General features: G+C 39.2%; 3 protein-coding genes across 3 annotated transcripts; 2 read left to right on the forward strand and 1 right to left on the reverse strand.

Annotated features, from left to right (window-relative positions):
• Positions 1-271: 271 nt before the first annotated feature.
• Positions 272-4359, reverse strand: trim35-1 (tripartite motif containing 35-1). Its single transcript, XM_056768850.1, has 6 exons — positions 3976-4359; positions 2275-2370; positions 1920-2141; positions 1792-1814; positions 1590-1708; positions 272-1500 (listed from the first exon to the last, which is right to left on the reverse strand). The coding sequence occupies exons 1-6, from the start codon at positions 4357-4359 to the stop codon at positions 833-835; spliced, it is 1512 nt and encodes a 503-aa protein (XP_056624828.1). The 3' UTR covers positions 272-832.
• A 1522-nt stretch (positions 4360-5881) lies between these two features.
• Positions 5882-17893, forward strand: colgalt1b (collagen beta(1-O)galactosyltransferase 1b). The gene is made up of 12 exons (XM_056768607.1): positions 5882-6105; positions 12023-12133; positions 12222-12339; positions 14013-14147; positions 14232-14436; positions 14511-14630; positions 14721-14797; positions 14934-15040; positions 15210-15342; positions 15821-15948; positions 16048-16254; positions 16337-17893. Exons 1-12 carry the CDS (start codon positions 5900-5902, stop codon positions 16602-16604), a joined length of 1815 nt encoding a protein of 604 aa, XP_056624585.1. The 5' UTR covers positions 5882-5899; the 3' UTR covers positions 16605-17893.
• A 1666-nt stretch (positions 17894-19559) lies between these two features.
• nxnl1 (nucleoredoxin like 1) lies at positions 19560-20287 on the forward strand. The gene is made up of 2 exons (XM_056769892.1): positions 19560-19885; positions 19966-20287. Exons 1-2 carry the CDS (start codon positions 19560-19562, stop codon positions 20285-20287), a joined length of 648 nt encoding a protein of 215 aa, XP_056625870.1.
• The last annotated feature ends 398 nt before the right edge of the window (positions 20288-20685 follow it).

The following is a 20685-nucleotide window of genomic DNA, read 5'->3' on the forward strand; positions in this document are numbered from 1 at the left end:
ATATTGAAAATATTTATAGTAGTTTTTTAATGTGGTCAGAGATGTGGTTGACCAGACCGAGTTAGGAAGAATGTTCCACCAGGAAAAAGTTGTTAAGGAGAATGACCAAGAAAGCGATATTAAATGATGTTTAATTGTGACAAATCTGAAACATAAATAAAACTACAAATGATATGATTGTGTAATTATTAATGATTATGTTCTAATTTATATAATTAGTTATTTTCCTGAGCATAACAGTAAACATTAAGAGTAAATAAGGAGAAATCCAGGTAATCATTCAATTTAATAGATTGAAATGGATCATTACAGAACACTAGTAAGTATAAAAATAAAATATAAATGTTACATTCATTTTTCTTTCAGCATTTGAATGATTTCATGACAGCGTAATGATTTTTAATGAATCTTCACCATGTACATACGGGTTATTTTCACTCTGGATCACATTTTCACAGTGTCAATGTAAGCAGCAAAAAGAGCTGTTAGTCAACACTGTACCTTTCAAATACATATTTTGATATTTCATTATTATTAGTCACCCACTAGGTTTACAAAAATCTAACCATTCAAATGTTTGGCAACTTTTAAAACTTTTAAAGAATAAATTCTTTTATCTGTTTCCTGAAAAACAGTGAATTTGAAGGACAGCAGCGAAATATGACACTGACTTCCAAAATCAACGTAAGAGTATGTTAACAGTAACAGCTTACAACACAGACTTTTAAATGAAGATGGAAAACAAAGTTACTCAACCCACTACTGCAATAATTATTCTAGCCCAACACCAAGCAACTACAATTTATTTGTATTCATTGTTAAATATCTTACTTCAAAAATAACTAACGGACTCATTTGCTCTGTCAGACATTGTATTTCCATTGTCAAAATAGCCAAAATAATACAAAAAACAAACCATAACAAAACCAAAACAAAATAAAAAGCAGATTCTATATCTCTGAATGAAGAAAAGTTTCTGGTCAGTTTGTTCATGGGTCAATGTTACCTCAGCTGGGAGGACACGCAGGGGACCGGCGCGCTCTCCTGGGATTACAAACGGTAAGAGTCTTCTCCCTAAAGGCACTCTAGATATTTCGGCAAAATGGTAATCGGTCTTGGCGTCAAAAAAGCTGACTTTCCTCCAGCGTCGAAACCACAGGTCATAATAATCCTCCACCATCACACGCATTGCTTTAGGATTCGCATTCATCTTAAACATTATCTGAGATGTCAGTATATGGTACATGTCTCCATCACGTTTGAGACCATAGACAAGGCCCAAAAGTTCAAGACACACGCCGACGGTCCAGTGCCGGCTGTTTCCCACCTCAATAGTGAACGTGTGGACTCCATCACCGTATCCCACATTTCCCAACACCATGCAGTTCCTGTACAGAGGATTGGGATTCTCCCGCTGCTGGACACACGAGGTCACAGATGTCAGATCGTCTGATACAGAGAAACATGGTGGAGCTGTGTTTGGGTTCAGGGCCAAGGGGTCTAGAACAACCAGAAGAAAGATTCCTGTTTCACTTAAGAGATTGTGTTTGCAGTAACTGGTCATTTAAAAGATGGAGTCTTGGATTTACAGTAAGAGCAGACGTCCTTCATGTTCTTCCACACTTTATACTTCAGGTTACCCAGATGTTTAGGAACGTCGATTAAAGATTCAGAACACAGCATTGGTTCTAGGAGTGCACACTCAATTCTAAACACACACACGCAGAGTAACTTTAGACTGTTCTCGGTCGGCTTCTACTGTATATATTTGCTGTGAGAGATTAAAAGTACCTGCTCATCATGCTGGTGTAGTTCTGTAAAAACACAAAACAAGATGAAAAGATATGTGTGACTAACATAGTCAACAAACACAGTGTAAGCACCACTGCAACTGTGAACTTTGTGTGTTCATCCCTAACCTGTAGGAAGTCGATGTCATTGTCTTTTATTTCCTCTTCCACTTCTCTGATCATGTCGGAAAGTGAGCGTATTCTTCCTTGTATTATACCATCTATTCTTCCTCTCTTGTCTTTCTCTTCTCTATTCAGCGCTGCTATCCTGCCCTCCTCCTCTTTTTTAAGGAACTGATGGAGTTTCTTGAACTCTTCCTTCAGCATCCTCTCGGTCTGCAGAGTCTGAAACTGGATGAAAGAGTGTTACGCGACGTGTCAAGCAGTCACGTCAAAGCTCATGTCACGTTTGATATGAATTTGTCTATGCGGTTACTTTCGTCCTCTGCTGAACACTCAATAATGCTTCTGTTAGATTTGTCACCTGAATGTATCGTGAGACTTCGGCATCTTGTGTGGCGCCGTTCTTTAATGATGAGAGCGTCTTCTCAGCTGAGCAAAGTGCTGCTTTAAGCTTCCCCTTTAAAGAGATTTCAACAGTGCTCTAATGTCTGTGTTACATAATATGTCTGACAGGAATATTTGGGCAACTCAATAAGATAAATTCTTATGTTCTCAAAAACAAAAAACATGATTTCAGCAGACGTCTCAGAGATGTATGGCACATGAGCAGAAATTCAAAATACGTCTTGCAAATGTATGAAGACATCAAATAGACGTCTCCCAGATGTGTGTGTGCTTTTGGGGATGTTGCGGATGTTACCAGAGTATACTGCAAGTCTTTTTACTTTGAAAGAACCTTAGAGAGACGTAAGGCCCCATTCACATTTCGCGTCTAAAACTGTGTGGAAAACGTGAGCTGCACTGGTTCTCCTTTTTATCCTAAAGCGTCTGTACTTTGCGCTCTTATGGCGTCTGTCGTCACTAAGAAACCATGGGCCACGATAGCCGTTGAGACCAGGAGGTATAAACACAGGATCGATGGATTTTAAGCCCTGAAAATACCTTGCAATCATTTATGATTTATGAAACGCTATTTTCGTCATTGTGATTCTTTAATTTGTTTAGTGCGAGTTGTTGGTAAAAGAAAGGCTATCGTGTTTATCTGTTGCTAAGAAGGTTGCGGTGAAGAGCGACGTGCAGACGTTGGGTTCACTTAACTCTTTGAACCAGTGCAGAAGTCAACTTGGGTCATATTAGCACATGCTTGTCACCTGATTGTCACTATCTGTGCGTGCACCTTCCCCATGAAATATAAACACTGTAGGATATTTGTACGACACAACATTTGAATCTGATTTATTGTTTTTACAACTCTCGTCTTGTTTTTATTGCTTAAAAAGGTCCATTAAAAAGCTAGTAAACTTAATTTATATGCATTTTGGTGACATTATGGCATTTCTATGTCAATTCGTGTTCATTTTGGGCATGATAAATGTGCTATCAAGTCGTGCTGTTCGGCAAAAATAGACTCGATGCGTAAACGATGGCTGCACTGACGCGACGCAACGCATCTGCAACGGACGTGCCGCACTGCATAATGATCTAATTCGTTAACATGTTCAAGTAAAAAATACGGACCGCACACGCACTGCACACGGAGTATGTGTGGCCGAGGCGTGAGATGTTTTCATGTCGATGTGGCCTCAACGCGCCTGAAAAAAAAGGGTCGCCCTCTATTTCTGCGCGTCTACGTTTAAAATAACGAATATGCGCGCGGGAAAGACGCGAAATGTGAATCGGGCCTATCATAAACTTAAGCCGTGTGTCCACCGAGGCTTTTACGCCTGCGGCCGGCGTGTTTTTTCAATTGTTTTCAACGGTAACGCCGCACTTTTAAAAAAAGACATCGATTGACGTTTTTTCCGCGATCAGCGCTGGTGCTTTGCGTTTTTGCCACGTTCGACAAACGCTCAGAGATGAAAAATGCTCAGCTTTGAGCAGAACGCTAAAACGGCAGGAGCTCTGAAAACGCCCGCTGAAGGCGCAGCGTTCTGCTCAAAGTTCCGCTCGGCGCTGGTGCGTCAGCTGGTGGCTTGTTTTAAAAGCGCCGGTCGCAGGCGTTAACGCCCCGGTGGACACACGGCTTATTGAAACAGGAAATATATACTTCATATATTCTCACCTTGCGCTGTTTTACGGATTGCTGCAGTGTCTGTGTGTTGTGATATCTGTGAGCACCTTTCTTACACTGTGAACATATGGGCATATCATCTATTTTACAGAAGAGCTGAAGTTTCTCCCCGTGTATGTGACACTTCCATTCTTCGTCCCTCTGTTTCTCGGACCTGCGCTCTTTCAGGTACGTCTCGCAGGCGTTGCGGAGTCCCAGATTGGAGATCGGCTCCTGCGGGGAGAGTTGTCGACACACCGGGCAACTTCTGGAGCCGCTCGCCGACCAATGATCGGTGATGCACTGATGACAGTAACTGTGTCCACAGCTCAGTAACACGGGCTGACTGAACACCTCCGTGCACACGGGACACGACAGCTCATCTTCAAGAGACATCTCAAAATAGACTCGATGACGAAATGAAAGTAACTAGAAGTAATGAGAATAGTTTAAAGAGAATAACAACGAGAATAAGAAAGAAGAATAGATCGCGACGACATTCAATTCCAGTGGTTTCTGTATCACGATATACACTGTGCATTTCTGGAGGTGTGACAAAACAAGATCGCCTTTTAAAAACAGGTCACCGATCATGCGCAGACATACATTTTGCGTTTCAAAGTCAACAACTGTCAGACACTTTCTCACACAAATGCTCGTGTAAATGGCCTCCGTGGACATGACACACGTTCTTCTCCCTCTGTCAAGTCTACCTGTAACAGAATTTACTATTTCAAGCAACCAAACCTCTGTTTTTATTGCGTGTTTACTAGAAATTCATTGCAGGATTAAGATTTCTTAAGAGTTTAGAGGGACGTTTTAAAATACCTGTACAGAAGAGGGCGCTATTGCCCACTTGTCTTGTCGTATATGATAGGTCATTTTAAATGTTGCGAGTTCCACTTAAAAGTGCTACCAAAATTTCATACATACATTTTGTGGTTTTTAGGCGTTCATGGTTAGCAAATAACTGCGAGCAAATATTCCGTATTATTATTAATTCAAATAGCAGAAATTAAAAGTTCCTTCTGTGACTTCACACACATATTTTTATACCATTTATTAAAACAGGCTGAATACATTTTTCAAAACATTTTACACTACCTCGCCGGATTATGAGAGGGTTTTGGTTTAGTAGAAGAGGATAGTACGGAGACCGCCATGTCACCAGTCGGATAAAATAAATAAATGAACATGTATTTTAATGTGTCTGTCAGTCATTGCAGACCCCCCCTCGCTCAAAATCGTGACCAGAAGTGAAGAGAGAACGTTTTGAGAGGAAGAAGAGTCTAACATTTTGACTAAAGATTAAGTGCAAATGAATAAAAAAAAATTATGATGTGAACAGATGCTCCGCCCAAGCCGTCTAACATACGTCATTTAAGATGGATAGTCATTACAGCGAAAGGTGCATATTCAGATTTTTACTAAGATTATGAGGGCACCCGAATTTCAAAAAGGGAATGACGCACATTGATAAAGTATTAACAATAAACTCTGCAGCATTTCATACAAAAAGACATTGCAATTTTAAATTTCACTGGGACTTTAACATAAAACTTGTGTGCGTGTATGTTTGTGCGTGTGGACACGCCCACTGGCCACTCTGGAAGATTTTAACTGGGCGCAGCGGTCCCTCTTAAAGGGGCGGCCGCTAAATTAAAGGCGCACACTACAGATTGAGGGTCTGTCTCTCGTAAACTCTTGTAAAACTCTGCTCCAGTTAATTACTATATTTGATAACCACGATTTCTCTGTCATTGACTAAACGACTGAGAGCAAGAGATTAAACCCACTCCACGATGTTTTCTTTTTAGCGAGAGGACCTTTAATTGTCCTCCGCGGACCACCAGCAGTCTCGCTTTAACATCGGCTCATACTTAATCAGTTCGCTCCGCGATCACTCCCGCGGCGGATCGTCTCTGTTTCTCCGGCCATGCAGCTGCTCGCTGTCCTCGTGCTGCTGTTCTGGACCGGACCGGTTCGCGGTTATTTCCCGGAGGAGCGATGGAGCCCGGAGTCCGCGCTGCTCGCGCCGCGGGTGCTGGTCGCGCTCGTGTGCCGCAACTCGGCGCATTCTCTGCCGCACGCCCTCGGTGCCATAGACCGCCTCAACTACCCCAAAGATCGGATGGCCTTGTGGTGAGTTCAGACGGACTGTTTATTAAACTCTATCGAGCACCCGTTGACGTATGCGTTTGTGTATCAGATGGTCAACTTTGGCAGAAGATGTGAACGACTCGTGCGGGGAGATACTTGCATTAACGCGGCTGTGTTTAGATGAAGTTTGGAGATGTTGACGTTAGCTGCAGGGGGAGATGTAGAGATGTGTAGACGTGTAGTTGTGTAGATGTGCCGTGGCCTGCGTGGATCGAGGGGAAATAAGCGAGTTCAGACGTGTCCACGGAAGACACAGAAACATTCATTCATACCCACTCCATCACTCGAGCCAATCTGATCAGCACACGTGTCTTTATGAGGGCAACAGGATGCGTAATATGCCTTGGAGAATTGACCACAGTTTTATTAAAGTGCAAGTGTAGTATTAAAACATAGTTTAATTACAAACATTGTTAAACTGGCTTTTAGGTGAGAACAACTTTTGTGCGTTCTTTGTTATCCGTACATATAAAAACTGTGTTCAGCTATGTTTAAAACATGATGTGATGGGAGAGAACAGTGTAACAGGAAAGTTGGCTGAACAAACTTTCCATGTCCTTCACGAATCTGAGTCTGTGATGAAAACTTTCCCTGGAGCAACACTGAAAGAATCATTAACTACAAATAAACCTGCCAGAGAAAAACAGAGAATGAGAAGTTGTATTATTCAGTTTGTAACACACTTATTGTTGAGTTGTCTTCTCACACTTGGAAAGGGTTAAGGTCACTTATTCATTCTGCATTTTTAATTTACTGTCAGTTGCATTTGGTAGAATGTGTTTAGTAAATGTTAAATTTTATCCAAGTATGTTCGTTCCTGAAATCCAGACCCATGACCTTTTAGTGCTACAACCACACTGTAGCAATTGAAGGAAAGTTCAACAAAAACTGAAAAATTCTGTCATCATTTACTCACGTCTTGTTGTTCCCAATCTGTATTTATGTCTTTGTTGTGATGAACACAAAGAGAGAGATTTGGAGGAAGGCTAATAACCAAACAGATCTTGACTCCCATTGACTCCCAATGTAGGAAAAAAATTGTTATACAATTTTTTGTGTTCTGTTGACATTTTGAAGAATGTAGTACAGTAAACATTTCTGGGGCACTTTTGACAACCATTGTCGTTTTTCCCTGCTATGGGAGTCAATGGGGGGCAAAATCTGTCTGGTTATAAGTATTCTTCCAAATATGTCTCTGTGTTCATCAGAACAAAGAAATGTAAACGGATTTGGAACAACTCGAAGGAGAGTAAATGATGCCAGAATGGTCTTTTCTGGGTAAGGGAACCCTTTAAGGATAAACATTTATTCACTATTAATATGTGTTTTTAAATACAAGCTAAGTCCTTAAAACTGTGGAATTGTGAGTGTTTGTGTAGAATTTGTGTATAATACATGTTCTCTTGGCATTAGCATCAAGCAGCTTCTGAGAGGATTTTTAACTAGTATTCTATTTTGACCCTTTTATTGGCTCCTCTATCTTACTTATTCCGTCCAAGTCATGCATTTCATTGTGCACAAAACAACTTTATATAAATGTTTGTTTTTTAATTAAATCAATTTGAACCACTCAAAATTATTTCACAATGAAGGTTTTAAACAGTTGTTATTTTGCATTGTGATTTGTATTCTGCTCTTCTTGGTGAATGCGGGTATGTGTTCTGCACACTTGCATACTACACACTTCCTCATTTGTCAGAGTTGTATGTTATTTTAAACAATGTGGCGTCTTGTTTCTTCAGTGTATGGCTGTAGATGCGTCTAGGATGAGAATGATCCATCACTGTCTCATGATTTAGGTGTGTTGCTTTAAGGGCAGAGGGCTGTAAATATTTACCGCACCTGTGATGTCATTTCCTGTCTGCATTTATAATGAGCCATACACACAGGGAGAGAGAGAGAGAGAAAGAGAGAGGATAGCACAGAGTGGGTCCTTCAGTCCATCAAGTCATTTAGAGCTTCAGTGTATAGATGCAAAAACTTTGTAAGGTTTGACATGATAAAACGATAGATATAAAGTGAATTCATAAACTAAACACTGCAGGGTACATATATTGGTCACATCTTTAAAAATGTGGTCCATAAAAGTTGAAGTTTTAAGATTATGTTTGACAGAGCAAAGCTTCAGACTGCTTTTTAGAGTCACAACCCAAACCAAACCCTCTGGGTTTATATCTCTACCACAAACAGACCTGAAGTCAACCACACGAGACCCGATGTGGCTGGGAGGAGCTGGGATTATACTCAACACTGATGCAAGACCTTCCTAACATTGCTGAGGTTTATCACACTGAACATATCAAACATTTACATCCACATAAGAGAGATCTGCTCTAGATCCACATAAGCAGATCCGTGCAGACAGACAGGTAGATATCGGTGAGACGCATCTGTCTGGAATGGAATTTGGCTGAAGGCTGAACATTCAGAAGCTCAGAGGGCCATTGTTGTCATAAACCCATGTGTGTGTGTAAGAAGTTTAAGCGAGCGAGAGAGAGAGACGAGGGAAAGTTTTTATGTTGGTGGCATATGACAATTTTTTTTCCCATCACCCTGTTGAAAAAACAGCATATGCTGTGTTAGTTATCTTTGATGCTGGTTTGACCAGCACATGAGCATCATTAACCAGTGAAAACCAACATCAAAACATACAAACCAGCATATTCAGTTTTTTCAACAGGGTGGACCAAGCGGATAATAAAAAGCAACTAGGGATGCTCCGATCCACCTTTTTTGCTTCCGATACCGATTTCGATACCTGAGATTCAGTATTGGCCGATACTGAGTACCGATCCGATACTAAGGTAACATTTTTAAATTGCACAATTACTTAATAAACTGTGTGCATTGCTGTGCAAGACATCAAGCTCGACTTAACATTCATTTCCTGACCCGTAAAACAAAATATCAAACAAATGATTCACAAATTTAGTGAATTATTTATTAAACCAGCAAAATAAAACAAAATATTCACTATCTTAAACTTGAAATTCAAAATTAAAGTGGAAATTAAGCAGCTGAATAAAACAACAGCTTCACTAGCTTGATAAACAGGTATAAATTAATGGAAACAAAATCTCTGAATAACTGTTATGTGCAAATATAATTTAAAAATCAATGCATAATAAACAATAAAGCAGCTGAAATTGAGCAAAAAAATAGCTTTACAGCTTTAGATATTCAAACAGGAATCTGCTCTTTTTAATGCTTTAGTCATTAAAGCAAAGTCCACTAAACTAAGCTAAAGTTTAGTGGAAATCAAATTTAACATCCAACACCGAAAGATAAATAAAACACTAGCTTCCCTAGCTTGGTAAAACTGCACATGTAAAAATAAACGGAAAAAGATATAATAGTTTAGTCGGTACAAATAGAAATTCAAAATCAAATTATCTCCAAAACTCACTGCATTGACATCTTTATTTTTGTTCGTATACGTGTTTGCATGCTTTTTGGTACAGTTCAGGTCTCAGATAAATATTTACGCTCCACCATGTCGTACCGCGGCTACAGGTGGTCTAAAGCCATTGTTCGCTATGAAGGACAGCGGTTGCAAATCCATAACAATGAAATTCAAAATGCTTTCAGTGATTTTCGCTGCTTTCACACTACCAGATGGAAATTTCTGAAATCTTTCCGCTGTCTCCTCCAAAGTTAGCTGCTTCGTACCGTCTCGTTTTAGTTTCTTCAGCTTATTGAACTCGGCGTGCTTAAATTAGTAGTATTATAATGAACAGCTTTATCACCACCCCTCGGAACATTTACTTCGCATGTATTGCAAACAGCGGTGTAACTTGTTGGCGTAGCTGTTCTAAAATAAATCTAAATGGCAGATATTTTGGCTCGCTCCGTGCTATTCGCTGCTCAATGTAAGCTATGTTCGCTTGTTCACGCACACTACGTACAGAGAACGTTGCTAGCGTATGATGTCACACGCTTCGCAAAGCACAGCCACGAGAGAGTTTAAGCGCCGGTGTCTCCAGGAACTTTTACATCGCCTAGCAGAAATTTTATGTCAGCTAGATCGGGTATCGGTGCAATTTGTCACCGATTCCCGATCTAGAATTTTATTCAGTATCGACGCCGATTTCCGATACAAATATCGGATCGGAGCATCCCTAAAAGCAACAAAAAAATGTGTTCATGTTTATGTCAGATTGATGCAGGCATGATGCAATAAATTGATCTGCTTTCTATGTTTCATGATTTTGTTTAGAACACAATACACATTCACTCTGCATCCGAAATCGCAAAACTAACTGTGTCAGTACGTATTGAATTGAAAAAAGTACTTACTTAAGTGTGTCAGTGTTTTGTCAATATGTACTTCTGTTGTGCAAAGTAAATAAAGGGCACTGAGATAAACTCAGTGCTCAAAAAATAATGATGCTATTCGCGATTTTTGTTTTTAGGGTCAGTCGCGTTTAAGGTCACATTCATCGTTTGTGTGTGTGTAATGCTGCTTTACCCTTACAGAAACTGAAACAGAATCTGTGCGCTCAAACAGATTTAAAGAGAAAACTGAGTTAGGAGTTCCTTATACGTAGTGAAATGTACTCAAAATGTGGTTGTCATGATATTTCTCTTTGCTGGGTTTGCTGAATACTGGCTTTTATTCTCCAGACCCGCTGCCAAACTCTAAATACAAGATTCAAGGTCATTCAGTTTGTGAGTTAAACAAGGGATAATTGTATAGTGTTGAACATGAGGGAATATACAAAAGAAGTATAGAAATTAAACCGTACATCTTATTTCTTAGTTTGTCATTTCTGACATTTTTTGGATTGACAAACTTTCTATTTCTGTGTGTTTAAAATAGAGAACGGTATGGCAAGCCAAATTAGTTTTTAATCATTCTCCGGATAAGAATTTTTTATATCAACAACTAGATTTTTTACTAGTAAAATTTGTATTTCCTGATATGAAGAATATAATTTCTACTAGTAACAATTACTATTTTTGATATCAGTAATTACATTTTCACTAGTATGTCATTTTTAGTACTCTGTGTTTCCCATACAATGCATTTTCTTGGAATATCTATGGTCGCTTAAGTATATTTGGGCGTCAACATTTTTTTGTATCCATCAGTGCTAATGGCTGTTTCATTGATCGAATAACTAGTGGAAAAAGTCCTTCCTGACTTGTCAGTGCATGTGAGCGAAGTGGTAATATTTTTCGCCGAGCGGAGAGCGGTTTTCTGAAAATTCCTCTCCACTCGCTCAATATACACTCAGTCGCTCGCTCAACCCTCTTGGTGATTTATTTTTTGCTGCTGGATTATTTTCTTGTTTCTTTTATTAACCCCAGTAATAATAAAGGTGTTCATAGTGCATTTCATCTTTTGTGCGTTTATTTTGAATGTTGCACAGGATAGTTCACGGATATAAAGTAACGAAAATCAAATATACTTTATCAGTTATTATACTGTTATTTTAGGCATTCATTAAATAAAAATGACAAAAAAATATTGTTATGGACACTTTAATGTTGATGTTGTTTTGTCTGATGATGTTGTGTTTATAAAGAATTTTAGCACCGATTAAAGTGACTGCTAGCAGCATCCCGTTGTAAAATACAGTATAGTTTGACAGATAAGAGAGTAGAAGAAAAACAGATAAGTGCAAACACTAACACAACGTGATGACGTCATAAATATGCTAATTAGTGTTTGACGTCACCAGCGCCACAAGTCTGTCAAAATCCAATGGGAAACACTGATATTCTAGTATTTACTACTAGTATTCACCAGTTGATATCAAGAAATATAATTTTTACTGGTAAAAGTTTCATCGTCGATATCAAAAACTCTTATCCTAAGGATGATTAAAAGCTAATTCGGCTGATGTGATCCAACTGGTTTCTTCATTTCTGACTTCACATCTTTTTCTGTTCTCAGGGTGGCAACAGACCATAATTCTGACAACACTACGGAGCTCCTCAGGGAATGGCTCATAAACGTTCAGAACTTTTATCATTACGTGGAGTGGAGACCACAGGAGGAGTCCACGTGAGTCTGCTTCACAAACCCGAACTCAAACTTTACATTCGCCAGATCTGCTTAGTTAAATGTTGTGTTTCTGTTGTTTGTGTGTCAGTGTTTATAAAGACGAGAGTGGACCGAAGCAATGGACCGATGCTCGATACGAGCATGTGATGAAGCTGCGGCAGGCGGCGCTGGACACGGCGCGTGAGATGTGGGCCGATTATTTTCTGGTAGTACTAAAGTCTTCTTTAAGCTCAGTTTGTCTCTGAGGCCGAACTTACCTTAACCCTCTGCTTTAAGGTCGACACGAAGCGCTTTCACTTCTGTAATGTGGAACACAAAAATGTTCTAGCAGAAAATTGTAGGGCAGGACGTGATCTTTTATGGCTGACTGATTGGATGTTTAGTTCTCCAAACGTATAAATACTGTTTAGTGATGAAGGAACTCTGAAGCGTCAAGTTTATTTCTGGCTCTCTGTTCTAACTACCCTCTGATTTGCTTATTCTTCTGTCCAACATATTGAGGTTTCTCATTGGTCTGTATGTGTATATTTACATTTACGCATTTGGCAGACGCTTAAAATGAACTTAAACTGCATTGTCCTATACATTTATACTTGGGTATATGCAATCCCCTGAGATCGAACCCACAACCTTGCATTATTAACGCAATGCTCTTACCACAGAGCCACAGGAACGCTAGTTGTTTCAGTTTATCTATAATGTGTGTCTGTTTTGAGGTTAACCACTCGTGATTGTTGTGTAAAGCCAAAACTCTGTTCCAAAAAGTGATCCAAGACAACATCGCAACCAAATAAACCCTCAAATGACTTAAATGATAAAGTGGTCTTCATACAGTGCAATGGTCACTCTTTCAGTTTTGTTTTTTAATGTTTCTTTTTATATTTAGATTTTTCATGTTAATTTAGAACATTTTCAAAAAAATTATATCATTGCTGGATCAGTCAAACGATTAATCGTGATTAATCCCTTCCAGAATTTTTTTTGTGTTTATACAGTATATGTCTCATTGTACTTTGCATATTTATAAAAACATAATAATTAATAAACATTTATATGTAAGTTATAGTATCGGCAAATATAAATAAACAAGTAAATATTTCCTAAATATATACTTTATACATGTTTGCATATTAATTCAATTTTACTATCTATAAACACAGTACACAGACATCTATTATATAAACACAAACTTTTATTCTGGATGCAGTTAATCTCTAATAATTACTATGTGAGCCAATACATTTTTATATACATTTTATGTTTTATTTATTTATTTTAGTACACATTTTTTGATTAGGGTTTATAATTAAAAAATAAAATGTTTTTTTGCATTTTGTATATATACTTGAATTCAATAATCATAAATGTTTTAAGAGATTTACTGTCAGGTTATAACGACCTAAGTGTATTAAATTTATAGTGTGTATATATATACATATATATATATTTATATAAACATGTTTTTAAATTACTGAATTGTCGCAAATATTGCAATAGTTTCCAATAACGGAATAGGAGCAATTCTTGTTTTTCCCAGAAAAAATTGAATGTTGGTTACATAATTTTCAATTTTGAAATATATTTTAATATAATTTTAAGTTAAGTATTATCATATTGCGTGTTGCCTTACTTTACAATTTTTCAATTATGTCCAGCTCTAGTTTACAATAATATACAATATACACATAACGTGTATGAGAAACTCGCATAAAGCAATGCATGATGGGATTGCTTTGAAGAAGGGCGATGCTGCTATAGAACATCTCATGGCACAGCTTTTGCTTGTCAAAATTTTTGTCTTGCTTACTTAGTTTTGGATCAGGTTATGAAGTATACTCTTGTATTTAGATTACATGATGTTTCACGTCTTTCTATCCAGATGGTGGATTGTGATAATCTGCTGACAAACCCAGACTTTTTGTGGAAGCTGATGCATGAAAATAAGACCATCGTGGCCCCCATGCTGGAGTCCAGAGCCGCTTATTCCAACTTCTGGTGTGGCATGACTTCTCAGGTGCGTAAGGGGGAAAAAAACAGCGTGTAGAGGAGATGCAAACGTCTACAAACTGATCTGAGATCTGTGTGCGTGTGTCTGTAGGGTTACTACAAGCGGACGCCAGCCTACATGCCCATCAGGAGGCAGGAGAGGAAGGGCTGTTTCGCTGTTCCGATGGTTCACTCCACGTATCTGATAGATCTGAGGAAGGAGGCGTCCCGTCAGCTGGCCTTCTACCCGCCCCACCCCGACTACAACTGGGCCTTCGATGACATCATCATATTCGCCTTCTCAGCACAGATGGCAGGTCCGTCTCTCCTTATCTTGACTTTATCATCATCAAATCGAGTCTTGTTAAAACGTAAATATTTTTTTCTGCAGATGTTCAGATGTACATCTGCAACAAAGAGGTTTATGGGTATTTCCCCGTACCCCTGCGTTCTCAAAATACGCTGCAGGACGAGGCTGACAGTTTTCTGCACTCACAACTGGAGGTCATGGGTGAGGATAAAACACAAGTCTTCAAGTTTCTCTTTTATCTAAGAAAGTTCAAAGAAAGTTCTTGAATGTCCCGTGTGTCTTTCTGTTCAGTACGTGGACCTCCAGCGGAACCATCCGTGTATCTGTCTGTTCCTCAGAAGCAAGCGGATAAACTGGGTTTCAACGAGGTGAGACTCCGCGACCAAAATGTTGACCGTTCCAGAATGACGGACGAGTCGACGCATCTGAAGATGTCAAACGTGGCGTCTACATATGGAATGAAAATGAAGGTTTTTTTCACCAATCACCTGTGTGTGTGTTCAGGTGTTCATGATAAACCTGCGCAGACGCTCCGATCGCAGAGAACGCATGCTGAGGTCTCTGTACGAACAAGAGATCACTTGCAAGATCATCACGGCTGTAGACGGCAAGTATGTTACACGCATATATGAACACGTTTCCTGAACATCTGCAAACAAGAGCCTCCCATAATTCCTCTCTCTCACCTGGCTGATAGATGGCACAGGTTATCTCACATACACATGCGATGTCTCTCTCTCTCTCTCTCTCTCTCTCTCTCTCTATATATATATCTTTCAGGGCGTTAAACTTGAGTCAGATTCAAACTCTGGGCATTGAGATGTTACCTGGTTACAGTGATCCGTACCACGGACGTCCGGTCACCAAAGGAGAAATGGGCTGTTTTCTGTCACATTATAACATCTGGAATGAGGTGTGTGAAGCTTGTCACAATACTAACATTTCACATGAAAACAACATTTGTAATAACACAAAAACTAGTATCCTTTTAAACTCACTTAAAATTATTTTACTAAAGGACAATACGTAAAAAAAAAATGTGTGGAAAAGGAAACGAAACATTGTTTATGATTTGTGGTGAAAACATGTATTCTCCTTTCTGTTGGCGTTAACAACATTGTGGCAAGACATTGAAATAAAATACAATACAATACAAACGTAGAGTTGATTTCCAATAAGAGGTAACTCTGTTTTTAAAATTGTGTCATGGTTTTGTGTTGGTTAGTTGTATGCTTTGCGATAATATGGCTTAAATCAAAACAAACCAACTGCATTTTGGAAATACACTTTTCTGTTATGCGTTGTATTGAACACATGATGACCTGTCTACACGTGTTGCTTTAATTCTTTTGTTTCGATTTAATGTTGTTTGTGTGTGTCTGTGTGTGTAGATTGTGGATCGGGGGTTAAATGTGTCCCTGGTGATCGAGGACGACCTGCGTTTTGAGGTTTTCTTCAAACGTCGCTTGCAGAATCTGATGAGCGAGATTGAATCTCAGGGTTTGGACTGGGACTTAATGTAAGCAAACATGTGGAGAGGAGTTTAAGAACAGCGCCCTCTGGTGCCTGCTATCAGTTTAAAAAAAGAAATGTTATCATGTTTATCTTGTGTTCTCAGTTATATCGGGAGGAAAAGGATGCAGGTGGAGCACCCAGAGAAGTCCGTGCCCAAAATCCACAACCTGGTGGTGGCAGACTATTCCTACTGGACGCTGGCCTACATGATCTCATTACGTGGAGCTCAGAAACTTCTGCGAGCCGAACCTCTGAAGAAGATGCTGCCGGTGGACGAGTTCCTTCCCATCATGTTCAACAAACACCCCATGTGAGACGTCTGTCTGTCTTCATCGATCTTTAAATTATTATTTTTCCACACAGTCGTTAATGTCTTTTCTTGATCTCGGCAGCGAGGAGTACATGTCTCACTTCGAGGAACGAGACGTGCTGGCGTTTTCGGCCGAACCCCTGCTGGTGTTCCCCACGCACTACACGGGCGACGCGGGCTACATCAGCGACACGGAGACGTCCACCGTGTGGGACAACGAGATGCAGCACACCGACTGGGACCGGGCGCGCTCGCGAAAGAGTCGTCAGCAGGGGGAGCTGAGCTCCGAGGCTCAGAATACAGACGTTCTCCAGTCGCCGCTGGACAGTACAGCCAGAGACGAACTCTAGAAGATCTCCTCCAACACAACACGTTAACAATGACATCATCCAATGTGCAGTATTGACACATTTACCGAAATACTGAAGACGCTGCTTCTCCGAGATTACATGGAAGCAGATCTTAAGAACGGACAGAACTGTAGTGACATAATCTGAGAGAAGTGAAGCTGGGCGATGTCACAGATATCCACACGATCAGAGACAATCCTTTCTGTGCTCTTAGGAACGTATTCACTGTGTTGCCAAAATCCTGTTTAAAGAATCTTACATCGAATCGGTTCACACAATGTGATGCCGGTTTCATGCGACTTTACACCTTTATCGGATGCAAATTGTTTTCATATTATAAAAATCACAACGGGAGCTACGCAGTGATGGTTACCATATACATAATGGTTGACATGTTAATAAAGGCGGCGATGATTTTAACCTGATCTCATGGGTCAGAAAGCTTGTCCTTGCCAAATCCTTTGCGCTTTAGTTTAAACAAACGTTACTTTAACGTTTCTTTATTGTCGAAGCGTAATTGAAGAACATTACTGTGAGCATCGTATTCTGTGTTGAATTGATTTCAAGTGGCCTTCTTGTGTGAATCGAAAGTGTTCAGAAATCACTGACAAATTCCTGACAAACATATATAAATACGGATGTTAGTACGTAAGGTAAACCTGCTTGCAGATAACTAATTTATTGCTTGTTCAGCTGAGTTCTAATTCACAACATAAGTGTAAATGTACAGAGCTGGTTTTATGAGTATTAATGTTTCTGTCGCCCTCTATCGATCGTGATATGAACAGCATGTGTTGATCTCCGGTATTATTTGGCCTTTATTTTTATTTTTTTCAATTGTGTATTTTTTATTAGGCTTAAGAGGTTGTTTTGGGAGAACAGCAACTTAATACATAATTATTGTGTAAAATGTAAATGTACTTTTTTTATATAATTGCATGTGATATATTCATTTTTACATCATTTGTTTTTTCGACAATATCGAAACGTCACCATTAAAAATTCCACCTAAAAACTTAAGTGCACAACATTTCTTAAATTCAAATGCAACTAGATTATAATTTAAAACATTTTTGCCCGGTTTCACAGACACGGCTTAGTTTAACCAAGGACTATGCTTTTATAAAAATGCCTTGGAAGAACAATGGCACTTGACATTTTGAATTGAATATCACTTACAGTAAAGAAGTTTCTTTTATTTTAGTTTTCATGTTTTTTTTATTTTGCTCATATATGCATTTCCAAAATGTGCCTTTTATACCAAGGAATAAAACAAAAGTAATTTATTATCATGAGGTGTCTTGAAGAAGAGAGGCATTTGTGACATTTTGCACAGACCCGATATTATCAAAATTCTGGACTGATTTGTAATTCTTTTTATTCTATTATATGAACAGCGCTCTCTCTCTCTCGCTCTCGCTCTCTATCTCTCTCTCTCTCTCTCTCTCTCTCTCTCTCTTTCTGTGCTGGATTAAAACCTTGGTGTATTTTCAGCCAAGACAGTTTGTAGGACAAACCTCGTCATAATCTGTAAACAGACTCCCCCCCATTCGTGTTCACACTCAAAGAGAAAGCAGTGAAGAGAGTATTTGATTTGCAATATAATTTGCTTTAGGGGAATCTGTTTCATTGATGCAAAATGATTTTGTGTTTGTCACTGATGCTAATCTCTCTCTCTGTCTTTCGGGCAATAGGATTATGGACTGTGTAAAGATTAGGTGGTCTGCTCGGGACGACTGAAATGCTTGTTAACTCTCGAGTATAATGACAGAGTGATGATCAACACTGTCTGGTGGTCAGATTTATTTCTGTAATCTCTATGGACGAGGACACGACGAGAAAGAGAGAGAGAGGGTGTGTGTGTGTGTGTTTGACGGGACCACAAGAACGACAAGATTTTGAAACCGTAAACAAAGTAGAAAGTGTTTATATAAACTCATGACTGGATCTCATCCCATGAACATCTATTCGGACCACAGCAAGACACGTAAGGTATGTGAACGGTGTTAAATCGGTTTACTGCTACTAGTTTATTTCGATCTTAAACAAAAAATATCTATTAATGAAATCTTGTTGAGTCAAGCATGATTAACATATTACTGACAGTTTAGCAAAAAAAACAATAAAAACACGTTCCTTAAAGTTACGGTGAGGAACATGATTATTGCACAGATCTGATGCAGTTCTGAGTGGTTTTATTTAAGTCTCAACCAGATGTTTCTCCTTAAATTGCTCAGAAACGGAATTTGGATGAGAGTGAATCTGTTGAAACACACAAAGAGTATGAATGTGTAAAACCAATGTAGATTGTCGAGGATGAGTAGATGTGATGAGAAATGTGACCCTTGACAACAAAACCAGTTTTAAGTAAGGGAACATATTTAGTAATCGCCAAAAATACACTGTATTGGTAAAAAAGACTGATTTTTTCTTTTTGCCAAATATCTTTTGGAAATTAAGTTGATCATGTTCCATGAAGATATTTTATACATTTCCTACCGTAAATGTATAAAAACTTTTTTTTTGTGAGTGGATGGCCTGATACAGTAGCTCAGATCAACAACTTCTAAGGCCATTTTCTCAATATTTTGCTTGTTTTGCATCCTTAGATTTAAGCTTTTTACAAAGATGTTGTTCCGCCAGATAGTGTCCCGTCCTAACAAACCATACATTAATAGAAAGCTTATTTCTTCAGCTTTCAGATGATGTAAAAATCTCAATTTCGGAAAAAAATTACCTTAAGACTGCTCAGTTTGACACATTGTCATTAGAGTTTGAGAAGAGACGTCAACAGAGACATTTGACAGATGTCTGACTCTTTTTCCTCATGAGAATTATCTACAGTTATTAGACACAGATGAGATTTATATTTATATATGCTATGAGACCCCTTTTCTGGTTTATGAACGCATCTCCGTAAGCTTTCATACGTTCTCTCTCTCCTCAGTTGTTGTCATGGTTGATCTGTTCTTGGGCAAAGTTCTGGTGAAAAACAACAAAGATAAAGATGAGCTGGACACCGAGCATGAGATCATCCTGCGGCTCCAGAATCGCATCCTCGTGCTGTTTTTCGCCTCCGGAGAATGCGAGAGGTGTCAGGACTTTGCTCCGACGCTCAAAGACTTCTTCAAGAAACTGACGGATGAGTTTTACGTGGAGCGCTCGGCTCAGCTGGTTCTCCTCTACGTCTCAATGGACTCATCAGAGGAGCAACAGGAGAAGTTCCTGAAGGAGCTGCCCAAACGCTGCCTGTTCCTGCCGTATGGAGATCCATACAGACAGTATGTTTGTTTAAACGAAAGGGATTCTGATAATGAAATGACAAAAGTTGATGTGTTTGTGTTGTTTGGTTGTGTCACAGGGAGCTGGCGGGCATGTTCGAAGTGATAGACGTGCCCAGCGTGGTGGTGTTGCGTCCCGACTGCTCCGTCCTCGCTCAAAACGCCGTGGCAGAAATCTGCGCCCTGGGACCCGGCTGCTTCCGCAACTGGCAGGAAGGGACGGAGCTTATCGACAGGAACTTCATGATGAACGAGGAGTTTGACGAGGGCAAAATGCGCAGCATCACCGACCCCTTCAGGCGACTCAAATACAAGGTGGAAGACAAGAAGAAAAAGAAGAAAGGGAATATTGCAGAAGAAGAGCAAGACGATGATGGTGGAGGAGGAGGAGTGTGGGGCTGATGTGTTCGAATTGTTCTGGATCAGCTGATCCGGCTCATTCTGATTGGCTCTCATAACATTAGTGATGTGGACAGAAGTATGGAGATCTATATGTACAGATCAAGCAGCAGCTTTTCAAGATCCTTTATAACTACTTAAACTTTTTTTATATAACGTGTGAATTTATAATTATATTACTACGAAAATCCTTCTAGACTAGTGTGTAAGAGGTGTATATGTTTTTTTTATAATAAAGCGCATTGTCATGTTAAATTATAACAGATTATATTAAAAAGTATTATTTTGGTTGTCACTTGAATATTTTTTATTAAGTTTATGTTTTATGTTCTATGTTCTATATATCCAAACCTGTAGGAATTGCAACAATTTTTTGATCATCTAATCATTCTAATTAATTG

This window comes from Triplophysa dalaica, chromosome 2 (assembly GCF_015846415.1).
Source record: "Triplophysa dalaica isolate WHDGS20190420 chromosome 2, ASM1584641v1, whole genome shotgun sequence".
NCBI lineage: Eukaryota > Metazoa > Chordata > Actinopteri > Cypriniformes > Nemacheilidae > Triplophysa > Triplophysa dalaica.

Bases quoted from the DNA above. Each gene is read 5' to 3' on its own strand.
- colgalt1b (XM_056768607.1), top strand. From the start codon at position 5,900: ATGCAGCTGCTCGCTGTCCTCGTGCTGCTGTTCTGGACCGGACCGGTT. The intron at 14,148-14,231 runs GTGCGTAAGGGG...GTGTGTCTGTAG, and splicing joins GGTGTGGCATGACTTCTCAG to GGTTACTACAAGCGGACGCC. The intron at 16,255-16,336 runs GTGAGACGTCTG...TGATCTCGGCAG, and splicing joins ATGTTCAACAAACACCCCAT to CGAGGAGTACATGTCTCACT.
- trim35-1 (XM_056768850.1), bottom strand. From the start codon at position 4,359: ATGTCTCTTGAAGATGAGCTGTCGTGTCCCGTGTGCACGGAGGTGTTC. The intron at 1,815-1,919 runs GTTAGGGATGAA...GTGTTTTTACAG, and splicing joins ATGACATCGACTTCCTACAG to AACTACACCAGCATGATGAG. The intron at 1,709-1,791 runs GTACTTTTAATC...GTGTGTGTTTAG, and splicing joins TACACCAGCATGATGAGCAG to AATTGAGTGTGCACTCCTAG.
- nxnl1 (XM_056769892.1), top strand. From the start codon at position 19,560: ATGGTTGATCTGTTCTTGGGCAAAGTTCTGGTGAAAAACAACAAAGAT. The intron at 19,886-19,965 runs GTATGTTTGTTT...GTTGTGTCACAG, and splicing joins TATGGAGATCCATACAGACA to GGAGCTGGCGGGCATGTTCG.